Source organism: Larus michahellis, chromosome 4, assembly GCF_964199755.1.
Source record: "Larus michahellis chromosome 4, bLarMic1.1, whole genome shotgun sequence".
In the NCBI taxonomy this organism is placed as follows: Eukaryota; Metazoa; Chordata; class Aves; order Charadriiformes; family Laridae; genus Larus; species Larus michahellis.
This window is the reverse complement of record NC_133899.1, coordinates 72,732,702-72,747,388: the sequence shown is the minus strand read 5'-3', so window position 1 is coordinate 72,747,388 and position 14,687 is coordinate 72,732,702. Positions and strand designations below refer to the sequence as shown.

The 14,687-nt window shown below is 38.0% G+C and overlaps 1 protein-coding gene across 5 annotated transcripts in view; it reads left to right on the top strand.

Annotated features, from left to right (window-relative positions):
- The window catches only part of TTC7B (tetratricopeptide repeat domain 7B), a 152,353-nt gene that overhangs the window by 52,361 nt on the left and 85,305 nt on the right, over window positions 1-14,687 (top strand). For 4 of the 5 annotated variants that reach the window (XM_074585502.1, XM_074585501.1, XM_074585500.1 and 1 more), the window contains 4 exons: window positions 908-986; window positions 3,133-3,305; window positions 7,882-7,945; window positions 12,924-13,061. In XM_074585502.1, coding sequence (XP_074441603.1) covers window positions 908-986; window positions 3,133-3,305; window positions 7,882-7,945; window positions 12,924-13,061 — 454 coding nt within the window. The remainder of the gene's footprint in view (window positions 1-907; window positions 987-3,132; window positions 3,306-7,881; window positions 7,946-12,923; window positions 13,062-14,687) is intronic. The other variant, XM_074585505.1, reaches the window with a different exon arrangement.

The window sequence follows — 14,687 nt, the reverse complement described above, 5'->3', positions numbered from 1 at the left end:
GTTCAGCTCAGCAAAAGGCAAGCCAGTCCTTCACCAGTTCAAAGACAAACTGCATTAATGTAAAATAGAATATCCTCAACTGCTTTTAAGTGTAATAAAAAACCAGATAGCTGAGATAACTGATACAGTGATGAGAAAAATATAAAGCTATAAGGTCATTCAAAATAATCTGTTGTTTGAGAAGAAAGTTCAGATCTGCTAAAATTGTTAGTATGAGCAATGCCCCCTCTCTGAGGGTCCTGAATCTCTGCAAAAGCTGTTTAAGCAGCAGAAGTGGAATAAGCATGGACGAAGAAACTTGAGTTGCAGAAGCCACACCAAAAGCCAGCTGGAGTCGAGACCAGAACGCTGATCCCTGAGTCCTCTTCTGGCCACGCAGTGGGCCTTTTGCTCTGTTAGTGCTCTTTCCTCTCTGAAAAGGAGTTTAAAATTTTACGTTACTTTCATTGAGGATTACAAGATTTACTTTTTTTTTTAATTTCACTATTTTAAGGTGCCAATAGGCAGCTAAAATGGAATGTTTGGGTGTTGTTTTTTTTTCTTTCCAAAGTTTACACTTTGAAGCCTAATATAACTGAAAATTACAACCATTATAGTAGTGAGACCGACATCAGTTTAATTTTTTCCCCTTCTTGGGGTGGCCACTTCTTACATTTTTCCTTGCTTTCTCTTGAACTATCTACTGATAATGAAAATCTTTCTTTTTTTCAATAAACTGTCAGGGAATGTTATAGTAGTCAGTGGTAGGGTTCCTAGATGAATATATATCTCTCTATCTCACAGAAAGGCGATGATGATATGCAGGGGAAAAAATGATAGCATGGATTTTAACAACTTCATAGAGTAATATATTAAGGTGTTACTACATCCAAGTTGGAATACTGTCAAATTCTATGTTTATATACAGGAACTTGACGAGAGGAGTTGGTAGATTTAGAGAGTTACTAAGAGCTGTCGAAACAAGAACTACACAAAATCTGCGAATGGTAAGTTATATTAAACCACATTCCTATTGCAGCATCTGAATTTTAGTAGGCAGGTAAAGCATAAATATAGTGGATGGGTTAGAGACAAATAATCGGATACACAGAATATTGATCAGGATGTTATCCACCACTTTATAAGGTTACACTTCCTGGCTTAAGTGAATGGTTAAAATAAAAAGGAATGTTTGATACCCAGTCTCTCCCCTATTTCTCTTTCCTTTTTGTGGTTATGGTTAAAACCTAATTGATCTCTGACTGACCATACTTTCAACCTTAATCATTATTGCCCTATTTATGACATACCATAGTTTCGCCAGGGTGTTGTTTCATGTTTTTGTAATGTAATGGGAGCGAGGACAGAGTGCAGTGTCTTTCTGTGTGTTCTAGTAAGTTGGAAGTTATCAACTTGTCATTTCTTTATTTCTGTGATAAAGCCTCATAAAGGAAAACAATAAAAGCAAAATCATGCAGACTTATTTATATTGTCATAAAACCTTTACCAAAAGTGATGTATCTTTTTTTGCATCTTTTATATAATAAAAGGAAAAGGCTTATATCTTTTGCTCTAATGTAATGATTTTCAAAATGTCCTAGATTTGTTTCCTATTACTAGGCCCTTAAAACTTCCAAAGTAGTAATAAGGAAGGTAATTGGTTTCTTAATTCACCTAATAACTGGTTCCTAGTAAGGATATTAAAATTATTAAATGATGGACTTTCAATGGAGAGGGATAATATTGCAAGCTTTAATCAAATAAAAGGTTAAGTGCCTCTTATGATATAGGAATGAAGGTGTAAGATACAGACCATACGGTGCTGTTCGTGGCTTAAACGTTACGCATTTGTTGCTGGGAAATACTGACAATTCTGAAGCAAATGTAGATCTTGCTTTTGTTCTACTGCCCTGGTACTAATTTCTGAGTTTTTATTGTCATGATGCATAGTTGTGCAGCTTGTATGCACGTGTATTAAACATTAAAGAAGAGATTAACCTGATAGCTATGGATTATAGGATAACTTCAGAGCTTTGAATAATATTTATGTAAGTATTTCTACACTTAAATATACAGTGCCAAGAATAGTCGGTGAAAATAAACCTTTTCATGCTGATCTACAACCTCATTTCACTCTTGCTGAGCCTTACCAACAGTAGCAAACACCAGCACCTTTGTGTGCAAGTTGTCAGAAGCCCCAGTCAATTGGGGTTTGGATTATAAGTGTCTGTGGTGGATTGACCTTAACTGGCTGCCAGTTGCCCACCAAGCTGCGCTCTCACTCCCTTTCCTTAATACAACGGGTGAAAAATCGGATAGAAAAGCTTGTGGGTCAAGGTAAAGACAGGGAGTTTGCTTACAAATTACCGTCATGGGGAAAACAGACTTGGCTTGGGGGAAATTAATTTATTGTCAATTAAAAGAGAGTGGGATGGTGATAAACAAAGACAAAAACTAAAACACCCCACCCCCTTTCCCCAGGTTCAACTTCAGTCCTTCATTCCTGATGCTTCTACCTCCTCTCCCTACCCCCCCACTCCCTGACTGGTGCATGGAGGGTGGAGGGTTGTGGTGAGTCCATAACAGTTCCTCTCTCTCTGCTGCTCCTTACTCCTCACGCTTTTCCCCGGTCCAGTGTGGGGTCCCTCCCATGTGCTGCAGGTCCTTTGTGGAATATCAGCCTGCTCCACTGTGGTCTTCTCAGCAGGCTGCAGTGTGGATGTCTGCTCCCCTGTGGTCCTCTCCATGGACCACAGGGAAATATCTGCCCCGCTGTGGTCTCACCCATGGAAACATCTGCTCCAGGCATGGAGAGGCAGTAGAGGTTATTGAACACAAAAAGTATTTGAAAATATATCTGGCTGTGCTCCACTGTTAGGTGCAACAGTTGCTGTCGTTGATACTTCAGACGTATCTGGATTTAACTGATAAAATTGAAAAACTGTCTGTTATTGCCATTTTTTTTCCTTTGTGTTTAGAGACTTGAACTGGGTACTTGTACCTTTCAAACAGCGGTATGCCTGGTTTTTTTGATGTTTTAAAATAACAGAAAATATATTCTGTGTGACTGTATTCATTAGAAACAAACTGAGCATTTTTGAAGAGTTTGTATTCAGCATTTCTAAGGAAAACATTTATGTTACACTTTTACAGACGATAGCAAGACAACTGGCGGAAATTTTGTTACGAGGCATGTGTGAACAGAGTTACTGGAATCCACTGGAAGATCCTCCTCACCAGTCACCCCTAGATGATCCACTTCGAAAAGGTTCAAATATTAAGAATTACGCGCTCAGTAGAAGACCGCGGGTATACACTGGAGAAAAGTATGACTCAGTTTATACCTCTCTTGTTTCTATAATTGCAGTTGTTATGGGTAATTTAGTTTATATTTTTGAAAATGTAGAAGGAATTGGGTGATGTGAATGTTTCCCATGCTCTGTGTGTGTGTATATATATATATTCCCGGAAGAGAACTAGGGAAGTAACATGCTTTTCCAAGCAGAAGTTTGCACTGTATGCAAGAAATCTTTTGTTCTTGATTCTCAAAATATTTTTGTTTGTTTGTTTTGGGGTATATGGTAGAGTCAATATCTCTTATTATATCTGGGATACAAAAGAAAACATGAACTGTGTAGCAAATCTGAGACTGCACATTTTAAAAGTTGTGTGCTTTTTCTAGACCTCTATTCTGCTTTATCATAGAAAGGAGAGAGTTAGCAATACGGAGATTCAAATTCATCCCTGAAACACTATAAAAAAACCAAAACATCTAACAGTTTCAAAGGTAGTTTATTTCCTAAGGGAGCTACCTTTTAATCTTCTTATGTTATTTTCTCTCTATGATGCCACTGTTCTGTTGAGTTTTATTCTTTCACTGATTCAGATAAATGGTATGCTGTGGATCATGTTTGTGTAGCGTATCCCATGGTTAATTCTAGAGCATCTTTGGTGCGTATCTCTTCCTTCCTGAAAATGTGGGGGTTTTTTTCAAAACTGTCACCATTTGTATTAGTAGTAATGTGGACAGCCATTTCCTTGAATTTGAATTTTTTCTTAGAAGTTAATAGCTTGTTGTTTGTTTGTATCTGATCAAATGAAAAATGGTTTCTAAGGTAAAGTTGTTTTCCTTAGACATGCTCTGACAATGCCAAAAATATCTGTTGACAAAATTTTGCACTTTATTACAGATTTTGGGTGTAGCTTACTGCCTGAAAGTAACATGCTTGTGTCAAAGCATACTGGTGAAATGTTAACCATTTGGCATTGTCTTTTTAAATTAATTTTTTATGTCATTGATACTAAGTTTGATCTGATGAAACTTTGTTATTGCATGCTTGTTTTACATAGTCTGCAACCTTTTCACTGCTCTGCTTGTATTCTACACACAAGTCCTTGTGGGATCTTGTATTTTTTTTATATATATATATATACACACACACACACACACACACACACATATAATATATTCAACAGCTATTGCTTGCTTGTTTTGATACATGCTGGAAAGCACTGTGAGCCAGAGAACTGAGAAACAGATCATAGCACTGGAGATAATGATCTAGCCAAGACTGATTTGTTGTAGCAGGACAGCGCTACGTAATGCAGATGGAGAAGACCGAAATTCGGTTTAAACTTAAGAAAAACAAATTACAGAAGAGTTTGTGGAGTCTGGAGAATATTACTGGACATATTCAAAATCTAACTGGATATGGTCCTGAGCAACCTGCCAGTTGACCCTGCTTTGAGTGGTGGGGCTGTACTAGACAATCCCCAGACGCCCCTTCCAACTTCAACTGTTCTGTGATTCTGTGAAATCAGTGTGATCTGGGAACCTCTTTTGAGGAGCCTGTTATCTGTTCCATATGAAATTGTTGACCCTTTTTCTTCAAAGAATTGTTTTATACTTTTTTAAAATATTATTGTCCAGCTGCATTAAAACCCAGATGTTGTGAGTTCTTTAATTTCAGTCTTGTCTGACTATGTCTAGGATGGGAAGTCATTAAAAAGCAGTCTTTTGAGCTTTAGGAAAAGTTGCAGGCATAGAGTTGAACAGTCAATTTGCCAAAAGAACTACTGTGTTTCTCTGTAAGTACCTAATTAAAACTGTACATGCAGGCAACCTTTTTGCTGAAAAGGAAGTACCTGGTTTGTGGATCACTGTGGATCACTTGATTACTGGACTTGCAAAGTATGCATTTATTGCCCAGACAGGAGGGAATCTCTTTTATGCAGAGTCACACATTTTCTCATTCAAACTACTTGGTTTCACACAGCAAATCATAAAGAACAGGCTGTTCCTCTCCTACTAGTATATATGCCTTATTAATTAATATGAAAGCTTTTTTCCATAATGTGACCTTGTTATACGAAAAGAGTCTGCTTCTATGGTAGATTGCTTATAGAAGTGGTCCTACCTTAAATTCTGAAGAGATGCTTTGGTTTACTTTTCACAGTATCTTTATATTGTGACATAAAATGCTGTCATACTGCAGGCATTTGAGTTGTTTATCTGCATTTATTGCAGAATTCCATTAATGAATACTTTATACAGTAGCAAGCCCACATAATTACGGTGTCATCATTACTGACAAGTAGAATGGCCTTTATCTTCAAAGATTTCTAGCAGTTCTCCTTTCTTGATCCAGAATACTTACAGCAGGTTTCTCAGGCTCAGTCTCTCAGAATTATGTTCTTCATTCTCAATTCATCCTTTGTAGAAGCATGCCTCCTGGCAAAAGTGGGGCTTTGTTCAGTGTAATTTTCGTGTTCTTGGGACATGCAAGCGAGGAGTTCCACAATTGCAACAGAGCATATAATAAAGGCCTTGTCTTTCATCACATCAGAGTGATGAATACCAGATCAGATAAAACATGTCTAGCCAAGTATCTCATCTCCAGCAGTTATTGATAGTAAGTACCTAAGACATTTAGGAAACTTCTTCCTAGGTGTTCGTCTGACCAACAACTCTGAATTGTACTGTTTTTTTCTAAATGTGTTGCCTGATATGTTAAGTAACCGCATTGTGTTCTTTTGGGGATGGTGAATGTGATTTGGCTGACACCATTTATGATTTTGTAGATCTCTGTGTTACTGCCTTGTCAGTTTTCTTTATCCTCAGTTGAAGATCTGTTAAACTTTTTGGTTTGCCTTTGGTTGGTAGCCGTTTCACGCTTCCAGTTGCCTCTTTTGATCTCTGCCCTGTTACCTTGGGATTACTTTACTCCTATGCCTGCATCTGTCAGGAGACACAGAAAATGTCTGAGTTCAGTCAACTAAATTGACCTTTTTGCCTACACAGCTCAAAAAAATTTCCCAGTAATTTCTGCATGAAGAGGATCTTCGCTGTTTTAGACAAACATCAACTTATTTACCAAAGTATATTCGAAGTTGTAGGATAAAATAATATTTGCTTTTGTTTTGATAAGTGACTTTTTAGTAGTTCTCTTTGGGGCAGCTTCCCTTTTTTCCCTGAGAAAGTAATTTCTCCAGCAACTATTTCCAGTCATTATTCTGCTTTCTGGGAACTGCTGCCAGTTGGTCAGGTTAAATCTACGTCCAGGTTGCTAAATTCTGCATTGAAGACTGGATAGGTGTATGGGGAACGCTCTGATGCTTCCTCTTCACTCATTCTCTGTCCTGGGTGTTTCTGTGTTTTGAAATTTCTTGGTTATGTAAAAAACAAAAATGTGTTCTAAGATTTAGAATATTCTTCAAAATCTGGTGAGCAACTTGCATTGATTAAAAAATAAAAATCCAACCACAAAACAACTGCCCTGGGGTCTTAGCTGCTGTAAAACGTTTGCAATGTTGGTTTCAAACCCCCTGGAGTTCAGGTGTGGTTTAGTTTCCATTTTGTTTCAGGCATTTAATTACTGCTTAAATTTCTAGTGCATTTAAAAATACACAAAAGATGTTTGAATCTCAGACAAGTTTTGTTTCCTGTTTGAAATATGTTGTAGTTTAAGCACCCTTGGGACTATAGGAATTGCTTATTAACAACAAGAAATTATATTCTACATTTAAACAGTTAATTGTGGAACTATTGGTCTGAATTAACAGGAAATAAATATTACTTGTGCTAATTCAGAAGCAGTTTAAAGAAATCTGAAGAGTTAAAACAGTCACTGGCTGAGTTTTCATGTGTGTGCGTGAGAGAGAGAGAATGAATGAATTCCTACCGGTCATGTACCCAATGCAGACTACTGTTGTCTGTCCACCAGCGAGGAAATGGATTCAGAAAGCATCCAGTGTTCAGAGAAAACAGTAAAGTTTGCAAACTAATCCTATGCAAACCCTCAGTATCAAGTCATAAGGAAGTGTACTTCATTAAAAACAAATATTTTAACTGCCTAGAAGTAGCAGTGGTTATGGCAAACAGGCAGAGATTGCCATGGCTCTATTTAAAAATATTCACAGCTATTGAATGCATCAGGAAAACAATTCTCAAGCGTATCTGATGAAAGATGAGTAGAAGTATTTATCCTCACGTTGCCTAAAATACAAAAGTTATCTTCTTGTTCTGAGAGAGTTTCTTGTTGCTGACCTTTGAATCGGTGATGTAGATTCAGCTCAGGTAGATTAGGTGTCAGAGGCTAGTTAACTATGCATACGGTTTTTACAGTTGTCAAATTATGTGTAGTTTTGGGATATTTGAATGTATTCAGCTCTGACAGCTGTGGTGGTATTGTTCTCTTACCGTGTTTGGACAACTTTTCTGAAATGCAAATTTAGAGCATTGCAAAGAAAAGCATTTTAACCAATCATTTTTTCTGTGCAAGTTACTCTCTGTTCTCTTTTCTGGAAATTTTCCAGTTTTTACAGTACTCTTACTATATTTGTGTAAGCTACTCCTAAAAGTAATGTGTCCTGCTTAAATAATTAAATTCTCGTTTTAAACAGCATCTTTTGTCCTCAAGAAAATACAGAAGAAGCCTTACTGTTGCTGCTTATTAGTGAATCTATGGTAGGTAAAATAGAGCGAATGTGCGTGTTCTGTATGTGTGTGTTTTCCTTGTGTTTTTTTTAAATGAAAATAGAACTTCTTTTGTCATGTCTTTACTTTGACTTGTGTTTCATTTTCTGTTAGGAAAGCAGGCAGTTACTTCTGAAACTCAAGCTTCTGTTCCTCTGAGCCAGCAAGATGAGGTCTGCAAGTGTTATGAATAGGAGTTTTTCTCCTTTAGCGTGGCTGAGCCCAGCCTCCTCCTAACCATAGGCAGGTGAACGCAAAGCCAGGTCTTTCATTTGGCATCACTTATCAGTATGAACCACTGTTACCCCAGCTGGTTGCCACTCAGACAGACTCAAAATGTAAGTTATTTTTGTTGTACAAACCAAATCAAAGACTACTAGATGAGCATAATAAACATAGACAAAACCTATGTTCGATTGTGCATTAAACCTCAGATGTCACTCAGCCTTTGCTACTGGATTTTTTTTTCAATGTCCTCATTCTCTCAATAGGCGATTGCCTTCAGTGGCGTGCTTGTGCCTTTTACCAGCCTTTCATGTTTTCCTCTAGTATGATTTTACTAGTCATTTATCAACTGCCATGTACTGACGTTCCCATACCAGGTCAGTTATATGTTCTTAAATGGCAGAAATGAAAAGCTGAAGCTGGAATTTTTGATGTTTTTCTAACTGGAGGGGTGGAACCTCTAGAATCTGAGGCATCATATAGTAGTCTGTCTGACTGCACATCAATGAGACCTTAGTCTTTTAAGTTCTGTAGGTGGTTCAGATGCTTTCATGCTGTAGCATAATTTCTGTTTTGATACAGTTAAATAGGATCTGAACATATTAGTGAACAATGTCCTATTTGAACTATTTTAAAGTGGCAAACATTTACATTGTAGTGCCAGCTACTTTCCTTGTTCCTAGTGATCTGCCTTGTTCATGACAGAATCTGTCACCAGAAAACAACTGAGCAAACATTTCCCTCTATCCCGTGTTGGTTTTGCTGCGGTATATACTTAAGACTGAAAGGGGCCGCCTCTGCCTCTGTAAGGTGCATGAGGAGATATACAGAATTCTGATGTGAACTGTGGTCATGGTGTGAAGTGGAAGGAGTCCCAGTTCTGCAGGATCTGACTACTGATTACTGTATTTGCATGTGTGCTTCCTTGCATATCAGCATTAAGAAGCCAAAAAACAAATTAAAAGTTCTGCCCTGCTAAGTCTTGTTCCAGGTTACTTACACCTTTTCCTTTGTGAATTAGATCTGCCTAATTGTATCAAATGCTTGTCAATGTAGAGCATATACCCTTAGCAAGCTTTCAATATTTTTTTCTTTATAAGTAATTATTTCAGGTTATCTGAGGCAAAAAAGTTTGGTTTGGGGGTGTATAAAATCTTTTACATGATTGACTTTGGCTAAGTCATTTGTTCAAATTAGTTTTGGAGGAGGGAAAGGGGAAGATCGAGCATAAAAATATTCATCGCTACAAACCTACCTTTCTGAGAGTTGAGAGCTGTTACTTCAGCTTCAGTACATGCTAACTTTCTAGCTGTAGTAGTTATGAAGTAGTATGTGACTTATGATTTTGAAACCAGTATTTGGGGGAAAAATATGAACAGTTACAGAAGATTGAGTAATCATTGGTGTTTTGAGACGGCATTGTGTTATTAAAATAGTATGATCCCTTCCTTGCATTGTCTGTGAATTAGTAAAAACACAGATAAGGTGTCAAGACTTCTGTCCTTCAAGAACTTAAGTAAGTGGTGAAAAACAGAATGAGGATCTGACATAAGTAGCATTTTATATAAGTAAAAGTAATCAAATCACTCTGTATATACCATCCCTAAGTCATACTGCTAGTTTCAGGGAAGTGATGCACTCGAACATTCTAACTTCTTCTTTGGATTAGATCTACTGCAATATGTATCCAGAAAATTGAATCTTGCAAGTGGATTACAAAGGCTACTTTTGTCTTACCTTGAGTTCCCTTAATTTCCGGATTCAGAAAGGATGCTTTGAGTAAGGTTTAAACTGTAGTAGTTACGAAAGAAATACGCTGGGAAAGATAGTTCTGTGCTTTTCAAGTGTTCTAATTCTCTTATAGGGACATTTCAGAGTACAAAATGTTTCTTTTAGCCACATGACTGCTACTACAGTGTATGGTCATGCCTAATGAGGAAAGTCAGCTGCAGCTCTGCCATGACTCTTACTGTAAGATGTCCTTGTATTCTAGCTGCTACACTTGTGCAGACCAGCCTTTCCTTATCTAGACAGGAATGAGTAGAAAGGCAGCATCTGAAGGACGGACATCTTCACGTTACAGTGGGTGTACATGTTCCTGTGTGTCAGCTGAGCTGTGGTAACAGAATCACAGAATGATTGAGGTTGGAAGGAACTTCTGGAGGTCATTTTGTCCAACGCCCCTGCTCAAGCAGGGCCACCTGGAGCAGGCTGCATCTGTGTCCAGATGGCTTTTGAATATCTCAAAGGAGGGAAATTCCACAACCTCCCTGGGTAACCTGTAGCAGTGCTTAGTCACCCTTACAGTAAAAAAAGTGTTTCCTGATGGTATTTTTTATATCCAGCCTTTCCTTATAGATGAGATCGTGTTCATTTGTTGGACTGTCTCCAGAAGGTTCATATATCTCTTGTACTGGGGAGCTCAGAACTGGACCTAGTACAGCACATGTGGCCTCACTAATGCTGAATAGAGGGGAAGGATCACATCCCTCAGCCTGCTGGGAACACCCCTGCTCATGCAGCTTGGGATACCACTAGCCGCCTTTGCAGCAAGGGCACATTGCTGGCTTCTGTTCAACTTGGTGTCCACCAGATCCCCAGTTCCTTTCCTGCCAAGCTGCTTTCCAGCTGGGTGGCCCCAGCATTTACTGGTGCCTGAGGTTGTTCCTTTACAGGTGCAGGACTTTGCATTTCCAAGGCTTTCTTTAAGCCTCTGAATGAGCTTCCTGTCAGCTCATTCCTCCAGCCTGTTGAGGTCCCTCTGGGTGGCAGCGTAGCCCTTTGGCAAATCAGTTCCTCCTCCTAGTTCTGTATCATCAGCAAACTTGCTGAGGGTACACTCTGCCCCATCATCCAGATCATTAATAAAGACTTTGAACAGGATCAAGCCCAGTATCAATCTCTGGGATACACCACTAGTTACTGGCCTCCAACTAGACTTTGTTTCACTGATAACCACCTCCTGGGGTCAGCCTTATGTGCTGTTCTTAGCCAGTGGTAGAATGGCTGGGCATATCCTTTCTTCCACTGCGGGTGAGCTAAATCATATACTGCTTGCATTTGCCTTAGGCTTAAAGTGTGTATAGGGTAAGTGTGGCCAGCTGACACATGGTAGTTTAACTAATTGTTACTTTCTTGTGTCTGAGACCATGGCAGTTCTGCAACACTGAGCACTTAAGTTTGTACATACATTCAGTTTTATAATTATTCCGAAGATTATTGTTCAAATATATAAGACATTTTTAATACTTACAAGGCATCCTCTCCTATAATACTGCTTTGGCATTGTCAGCCTTTCCCCCCCCCCACCCCCAAGAAGTACTAGTTCATAGCTTGTTCTGTACTTGCAAGGAACTGAGTCAAATAGTGATTAAATGTGGAGTTAAAAAGGAAGAAGTTCTTGAAGCTGGCTAAATATTTATGTAATGTAGAAAGGAAAAGCCAAGGAATTCTCGATCAAAAGAAAGCAAAATGTCTGTTTTGGGGTATGTGTGCAGGGATGTGTGTTTTCAAACCAAGCTGTGGATTATTCAGTTGATAATTCCTGAAATATCTGTGCATTTTACATTACATGTATCTCTCTGAAAATTTCTTCCAGTATTAAATTATTCTGATTTTAAAGATGTATTGAGTATGTTTAGAGATTAAAATGTTACCCTGTTAAAGCAGAGAAACAATTTATAACCCTTTAATGTGTGTCATTCCTTGCCTCCGAAAAAGGGCGAAATAAGCTACCCATTAAAATTTAATGTATTTAAGTAAATTTATTAGGGGGGCCATGCCCTGTGTAATTAAAAAAAGAAAAGGAGGGAGGAGGAAAGAGAAGGATCTTTAACTTCTGACTTCAAACTACCGGATACACTAGCACTTGTACCAATGGGAATATTAAACATCAAGAAATCTAGAAATAGATAAGATATCAAGCTAAGGTATTTTCAGAGGCTTGATGGTATAGTGGGAGAAGTACTGGATAGTTCAATATAGATGGTCTTAGCTACTGGGAGATCCGAATTTGATCCTTTGCTCTTTAACAAGATTTCTCTATGAACATGCTCAATTCATTCAACCCAGGTCTAGCTCAGCTTGTTTCCTTCTCGAAAGGAAAAGTTTAATTAAGGAATTAGGTTTGCAACGTGCCTTTCACAAAACAGGATTGAAAGTACAAAGCCGTACTGCAAAGATGGCCTGATTCCAAACCTGTGCTCAGAACTAGGGATAGTTTTTCCTTCTCACCGGTAACTCCTGACGGTGAGTGTGTGGCTGTCCTGGGCAGGGGACAGCTCACAAGCGAGAGGATAGTGTCATAACGTTAGGAAGAGAAAAGAAATAGGTTACCTTATTTTACAAAAGCTGGAATAGAGGATTTGAAGATGCTTCTAGTGTGTTTCACTAGCATACAAAAAAATAAAATTCATTTTTAAAAGATGAATATACATTATATGAAAAAAAAACCAAAACCTTATTTGGTTTCTGAGAACTCTTCAGTAATTTTAAATACATTACCTAATATATGTAATCAGAATCAAGTAATTAAAAATAGATCCGTGTAGAAACATAAATCTTGCCACTAATGTATAAAATTGGTGATTTTTTCTGTCTGTAAATCAGTAGCAGAATACTATCTCTCTGTATGTCCTATATCAACTGCTGACTGTCAATCTGAATAGAACAGTAGTTACTTGAGAAAAAATATAGTTTGGATTACAATGACTGATTCTGTTTCTTTTTTCCTGGTATGTTTCAGGCTAACCGTGATGCTGTACTGAGCAGAATACCAGAACACAAAAACGACCGTATCATCAGTTTGCAAAGCGCATCTGTAGTCTACGATTTACTTACTATAGCCTTGGGAAGAAGAGGCCAATATGAAATGCTCTCAGAGGTTTGTCAATAATAGTGAATTATCAACTGTGTCTTTGTTGCATATTTCTGTTAATCATATTAATTATGGTAGTACTTAAGGGCTAAACAAATATAGGACACTGTCATTCTGACTACTGTATAAATACAGCAGGCAGCTTACACCCCAAACAGTTTACTGTCTAAATTTATACAAGTGACTTCAGGTGGTCAAGCACAGAAATTGTGTGAAGGTGTGGTAAGTGTTTAGTGGCGCAGAAAATCATGTGGGTTTTAGGTGGGGAGGCATGGATCTGCTTAAAAGGATACACATTAAATGGAGGCAGCAGGAGGAACAGCAAAAGATTTAAGTTGTGGATATAAATGATAGATATAAATACCTAGGAAAAGGATTTTTGTTGTTTTATTTCAAAAGAAAACTTTCGTTTACACCTCATGATATTTGGAGTGCTCCAAAGTCCCTGGAGTTTGTACAATGGCTTTGAAGTTAACGAAACAGAAATGTATTACTCTTTCAGGTCTGTAGGAGAGTGGGTTCTCTATCTTAAATGTCTTGTCTTTGATTATGCAACTTGCATGTGTTTTGTTACATTGTGGCAACTTACTTCTTCAGGAATTTTTCAGGTATCATTAACAGTTTTATACCTGAGAAACAACTACAGCTCTTTGGGCAGAGCGAATCTCTCTGCTGCTCAAAGCAGCGCTCACCCAGCAGCAGGAGACTGTTGCTGACCATGATTAATTGTTGGTATCCAGAAGGAATACTTCAGCGTGTGTGGTAGGAAGGCATAGATTTGCTGAGAAATGGTTTCTGTCTACCAGAATAGAGGACTTTTATTAAGATAAAAATGAAAAAAAACCAAGAAGCCCCAGTTCTTCTCTGGTGTATGTTGATAGTCACTCTTTAATCTGCATCTCCTGTGATGTTAAGCTCTGAATTTGTGTCGTTGTCTTCTTGAAAGTACTTCATAGCTGCAAGTTGTGCATACAAGTCAGTTTTAATCAGTACAATAGAAAGGCTTCTACAAAACTGAGACGTGTGAACGCTCATATAGGACTGTCACCCTACAACATAATCTGATCAGGAATATTTCCTCGTACTTGCCACTTACAGGCACTATCACCTTCATGGAGTTTTAGACGGTTGCACCAAAGCTGCAAGAGATGACTCTGTTTATACTTTAGTCTAAAACTTTTTAAAGGATAGACATCGATAAGTATTGTAAAAAAACAAAACAAAACAACCCACAAACCCAACAAAACTCAAAACAAACTTGAAAAGGTAACTGATTTCTTTATTTTTTTTTTATAAACAGCTGGCAACCTTTCCTTTTCACATACTAGCCTGGCAACTAGGCAGTAGTATAGCCCTGGGTTCCAATTCTGATTCTTTCGTCTGTTGTGTTTTGTTTGGGTTTTTTTGCTGTGGGGTTTTTGTCTTTTTTTTTTTTTTTTTTAAATGTTAAACCACCATTATATTAACAGGAATATCACAAGTTCCTGGTATTCCTCTACTGTCTTCTTTGGGACACTTTGGGTAGTATTTCTGTCACAATACTTGCAACTTCTTGTTTGCAGTTCTTCTCGCCTTTCTTACTACAGAAGTTTTTTGGTTTCATCAGGAAAGCTAGAGGTGTCTCTCTTCTTA